This window comes from Silene latifolia, chromosome Y, assembly GCF_048544455.1.
Source record: "Silene latifolia isolate original U9 population chromosome Y, ASM4854445v1, whole genome shotgun sequence".
Classification (NCBI taxonomy): domain Eukaryota; kingdom Viridiplantae; phylum Streptophyta; class Magnoliopsida; order Caryophyllales; family Caryophyllaceae; genus Silene; species Silene latifolia.
In genome coordinates, this window is record NC_133538.1 from 135,293,922 (window position 1) to 135,300,080 (window position 6,159).

The window sequence follows — 6,159 nt, forward strand, 5'->3', positions numbered from 1 at the left end:
CTGTCTCATTTATTAAGGGCAGTTTTATTTTGGTGAGCTGCACTATGTTTATGGAGATACCTATTGTATTTAATTAAAACCAGTGATACTTATAACAATAATGAAGAACTAATTACATACTCTTACTATGTTACTTGATGCTTAACAACTGAAATGATAACACTATTAAATGACAAAACGTCTATGCTAAAAGCACTAATAGTTCATTGATGATCAACTATACCAACTACGAACTTTTGTATATCAATGATTTAACATAATTGAACTTCTTCTAGCAACTATAGACTATATTTATACAGATAATTCTAATAGGAGCCCCGTGCATCGCACGGGCTTTTCAACTAGTTATAATTTATTTTAGGCAAAGTACAAATTATACAACGAAGAGTGTTTATGAGAAAAGTTGAAATTACTTCAAGTTCATTCAGAAGTTGTAATTAGGTCACTCATTACAGTTCTTTAATATTGCAAGTATCGATTACGATGTGTCAAACTCATATTTTCGGTGGGGTTTACTAAGACAGTTTGTAACAACACAAAAGCATTGGAGTCTAGATTCGATTGCAAGTCACAAACGCTTGCAAACCTTAGAAAATGTTGATGTATCTTATTTGTCGAAACCTAGTCTCGATGTAAACATGCCAACACACATTCAATAATTGCGAGTACTTAGTAGTTGTGTACAATCAAATTAGTCATTTTTTTCCTCAAAAGAAATTACTCTTTCTCAAAATAAAGCAAAATTTATTTTACATATTTTAGAAGGTGCTAACTGCTAAGTAAGGAATACAAGCACACGTCACTTAAAGGTCAACAAAGTTCGGGTTATGCCAATTTCAACCCGGATCTCACTCAAGTTCCACAATTGAGTCACTTTCAATCGACCAATATAAAAGACAACCGGTAAAAAAACTCAGGGGTTCATAAACTCCGGCAACCAACCGAACAATAATAATAATGGAAACAAAGGCTAAATCTACTGCAACAACACATCTCATCAACCATATGCTTTCTTTCTTCCATGATTTTAATCTTAATAATAATTCCAATAATACCCCTACCTCTTCCACCTCTCTTTCCTCCTTTTCTCCAGGTTTATCCCCTTTCTCTCTTTCCCCCTATTCATCTTAATTTGATTTAATTGTTACTCTTTTCGTTCCGATCATTTGTTTACCTTTTTAGTGTTTGTGAACGGACGGAGTATGATAAATTATGTGAATTTTTCACTAGGGTATTACTATTAGGGGTCAAGTGAATTGTATTCTGCCTGGCTTATAATCAGGCTGAATTAATTACCCTACTCCCTCCGTCGCAGTCGTTTATATTTTTTTGTTAGCGGTATTTTAATCAATGTTAAACAAGTGATTTGCTAGGCTGATTTAGTCTTACATAGTTATCTACGGTGGATGAATGGTTCCATGATTTATCTGTAGGGTTTGCTTGATTTAGGATATTAGTTAAGGTGTTAATAAGCAAGAAAGCAAAGGAGTTGAGGCGAAGGTGATGGTCGGGGGTTTTTAAAGATCACCTCGACCGCATTTTGTTATGTTTTGAGGCAATTGTGGTCGTAGTTTACAATATTAGGCTGCAGCAGTTGATACTGTGACAGGAACTGAGATTTAATACTATGGATAAGATAATAGCTCCCTTACTGCAGGTTCCTGCACCACCCCTTCCCTCCTCTTTCCTTTTGTTTAGATTTTGACTTCTTTTACCGCTTTATATTACACCGAATCCAAGCAAGAGCATAGTTCTTATGGGTGGTCAAGTTTGTTGGTTTGATGATGTAGTTTTTTGGTTTTCATTCCCTCATTTCACGATGTCTCATTAATATGTTAGATGTATTTGATTCTAGCTGCTTAACGCTGATTTTATTTGCATGTCATGTTAGGTGTGATCTTGTTTCCCCTTATTTTCCCTGAAAATTCTGCTGGCCGTTGAGCTAGACTAGAAGAAACAACTTATATTTGTGTTTCACTTTGCATGTAATAGCATTAATTCATCTCAGATAATTGTGGCCTTTACACAAATATTTTCTTTAGTGAATGCATATAGGTTATGGATTATAATGGAGCCAAAGACTCATTACTCTTTGGTTATGGATTGTAATGGAATAAATCAAAATGGCTCACTAAAGTGGCTGAGCTTCTTTCTTTTGTGATGTAGCGGTCCTTCGATGCAGTTCTCGACGCAATTTTCATCTTGGGTCATTCGGAAACAGCCTCTTTGTGTTGCTAACACAAGGGTAAGGCTGCGTACATCCGACCCCCCTTACCTCGTAATTTGCGGGAGCCATTGAGACACTGGGGTAATGTTGTTGTTGTTGTTGTTGTAATGCATATAGGTTTCTAATGTGATATATTGCTATTTTTTTTTTTTTACTTTGATTTTGACTTATGATCATAGGAGGGCATGTGGGTTTGTTGTAAGTACCCTTGTGTCATGTGAAGTCGGTTTATAGCTTTTCATGTTTGACTGGTTGCATTTGTTTCAACAGCTCTTCAAGTTAAAAGGACAAAGGCTCCTAGTCTGCTCAGCTTGTGTATTGGAGTGATTGGGAAGCATTTAGAAGATCTAATACCAGATTTGGGAGAAGTTGCTATTAGCTTCCCAGCTGATATCAAGGTTTGCACCATTTTTGTGATACAAGATAATAATGAATGCAAGTGTATTTTATTGGTAGAAAGTAATCTAGACAATATAAGGTAGCTTTATGTTCATGAACTAGACGTGCTGGAAGTGTTGTCCATTTTATGCTTGGTAGTGCTACATGTTCATACATGCAGCTTTGTCTCATAGAATATGGCCCATTACAGAAAAACATTGAGGAGCAACACAATGTTCTTACTTTGTGACTTTGTCCAATCCTTATTTTGTTTTCTTCCTTTTACTGTGTGTGTGTGTGTGTGTGCGCGCGCGCGCCTAAACTCAGTTTTATGGAACAAGATATACCAATGCCTTCTCTTAAGAATTTCCGTCTTTAAACACAAATGGATCACTAATTATGTCCATGGTTTCTATACTAAGAGCTTTGAAGTATTTATTGGGGTTACCTAATGTCTTCTCCTACCTCTTTGCGCTTTTAACACACACAAAATATTGCATACATTGGATGATTGGATCCCTTTAACTTGCCTTAGGTAGGAGCCTTGAGGCATTGGGTAAAGTTTTTGTATTCTTTGCTTGAAATTCAGTTGTATCTGAAGGGGTTTAATTTCTTACTACTATTAATGTGATTGAAATATAGATTGCAATTGCAGCAATTGCGCGGAGGAAAAAGCTATTAAATGATGAAGTGATTCTTTTGCTTGCTGATGACACGTGGGAAATCCTTGATATTTCTTCTTCAGATGTCTCAGATTTTGGCCTTGCAAAAATTGCAGAGATGTGTACTTTGCGTGCAGTTGACATAAGGTTAAGTATCGTTATCTATGGGTCAATATTTGACTGGGGATGTAGATTAGTAGTGTCATGAAGCTTCACTGTCACTCAGTAACTTTCAGCCTTTTACGTTTTCCTGCTTGGCAGTAACTTTTTACGTTGGCTATTTGCCTTTATAGGATGACTGACAGTTAAGAATTTATGATTTGCTTAGCTTGCTTGTCATTTTCCTATGAGTCTGCAAGTTATCCGCTCATTTGTCATTGGGAAGGTTATTATTATTTTTAATTGTCTCGTCCGCTGTATTACAGCCGGTGCAGAAATATTACGCCGGATGGGGTCGCCCGACTGGTTCAGCTTTGTCCTTCGTTGGAGACATTAAGATGTGGGTATGAATTTACTTCTTCCAACTCTTTAGTGTTCCAAAATGCTTTGTTTTTGCAAGCCAAATCTTATATATGGGAATTCAAATTTGTCTTTCATTTTATTTCAAGAATACTTTATCTTTCTGTACTATGACTTATATGCAACCGTAACTTATGTCTGTGTTAAAGTAGTTTACTTGGCATTGCCGTGACAATAAGACATTCTTTCATTCACAAGCCACTAGGGTGAATAGGATGTTTACTATTTTGAAATAATAGAGTGCTTATGCTTATTGAAATTATTTGCCAGCAATATGTTTATATTTTTATTTATTTTGACATTGAACCCATGGTATTAAATCTTTGAAGTGACACTGAATTGTGATAAGCGTTAACAAGGTTTGAAAGTTACCGATACCACAATATGAGGCAATATGAGCCACAATTCAAAGTTAAGTATCAAATCGAGATTTAACACCATGGGGGTTCCCCACCTAGGAAATGAGATTTTGACTTAGAAGAGGCTATGAATGAAATTTGGTATTGCAGAGGCTGCCCTCGGAGTGATTTTACTGCACGAAGATCTCTGGGTCTATTTAAACCAGCGCTTAATAGTGTGGAAGAAGATTCATGGGAAGAGCTTGATACTGCTAAGATCACTGATGGCGGAGACTCCCTTCGATGGATAGTGTGGGTATGAGCTTGCCTTTCATATCAGTAATATTTACTTTTCTATAATTCTATATATGCATCAATGCATGAGGGAGAATACTAAGGATCGAAATAAGTGCATCTTAGTTTTTCACATTGTCAACCTTTTGACATTTTTGATGTGTTCCCTTATTCTAGAGCAGATGTAGAATAGTTGCATTGTGACTTTCCTGTTCCATAGAATAACAGCCAGTGTCACTGGAGGATTGCCCTAGTTGCATTGTGGCTTACCTTAAGACAGTTTCCTTTAGACAGTTTCACATTGTACTTACCTTAAGATAGTTGCATTGTGACTTACCTTTAAGATAGTTGCATTGTAATTTCCATTTTGTACATCTATCAGCAGTCATGGGTGTTTCGCTTAACTGGTTAACCAGAAACCAGCACTACCTTCTTGTTTCACTGTTTCACTTGACAACTGTTTTTGGCTGCTGTATGAATTCCGAGAAACTGTCTTATGGTAAGATAATTTAAGGCGACCCAATAACGAGGTCCATACTTGATAACCCTTTTAAAAAAGCTCATGACAGTGATGTTAGTGTAAGGTGACTCATAGAAGTATCTTGGTTTTAGTAAGAGTCACCATTGTTTTCCATCATATCTTACCTAGTTCATTCGTAATGCTGCTGTTTGCAGCCGAAGATTGGTCCTGAGTTTTTGGAGGATTTCTCTTCTGAGTGCCCCCGCATCAAGATAAACCCACAGCCTTCGCCCTTTGGGTTCAAGAGAGCTGTGGTCCCTAGGGAAGCATTTCCAGACATAGTTTTGGACGATCCCATAATTGAGGATATTGATCCTAGTACATGGGCATCCTTTGGACGTCCTTCAAGAATTTTAGTTCAACCATTCTGTAGCCCAGATGAGTTGTCTATGGCCGAGAAATTTAGGCTGGCATTTGAGGAGAGAGATACAAGGTTAGCACCTAAACGAGCCAAGAATGCGCGCCAACATCAGCGCCGGGCCGGGAAGGAATGGAGACTGATGACTGCCGAGGGTAAAGCTGTTTCTCTCGCCTCACAGGCAACTAAAATTTTGCGCGGTAGAAATTAGCTAGCATCCTAGGATCAAAATTGGTGGTCTGTACATTAACAAGACTAATACTGTATAGCCATCTTTTGGGTGATAATTTTTCACGGAGGTAACATATGTAATTGGCAAGAGCGTGGTATGACGATTGTTGTTGCCATTCACGTTTCACTATATAGATATTTCATTAGCTGGTTACTGTAAAATATGATCATCTAAGAAATCAGGAGCTAGGGGATATAAGTTCGCTGTTCTCTGCGTTCGCTTTCTGGCATAAAATGTCGGCTTTATAGGCTGATATTATAATTGGTTGGACGAGAAGTGTCAAGTGTGGAAACTGACCTTGAACGTTGAAACTTGAAAGCATGTCTGCTAACTGCTAAGAGAGGTGGTAGCCAAACGACTCCTAAGTTAGTTTGGAGGCGATCAATCTTACTAAGATAGGGAAGAAATTGCAAAGCTGGCATTTGACGTCGTAGTAAGTACTCAGTAACTAGTAAGTGAAAGCGGAGGGTCAGAGAGTGGGACTTGGATCCTCTCCAGTACCCAAAGTACTGGAGGGTCCAGTTTTTTTAAACGGACGAGATTGCTTTGGCTCTAAAAATCCAATGGCCCATATTATTCCACTAGCTTAACCTGTGCAAAATTGCATGGAAATATATAAAATCATTTAAAA

At 37.6% G+C, this 6,159-nt stretch overlaps 1 protein-coding gene across 1 annotated transcript; it reads left to right on the plus strand.

The window, feature by feature from the left end:
- The first annotated feature begins 897 nt into the window (after window positions 1-897).
- Window positions 898-5,691, plus strand: LOC141626378 (uncharacterized). Its single transcript, XM_074440231.1, has 6 exons — window positions 898-1,093; window positions 2,498-2,625; window positions 3,248-3,414; window positions 3,693-3,770; window positions 4,296-4,440; window positions 5,094-5,691. The coding sequence occupies exons 1-6, from the start codon at window positions 958-960 to the stop codon at window positions 5,505-5,507; spliced, it is 1,068 nt and encodes a 355-aa protein (XP_074296332.1). The 5' UTR covers window positions 898-957; the 3' UTR covers window positions 5,508-5,691.
- Window positions 5,692-6,159: the final 468 nt, after the last annotated feature.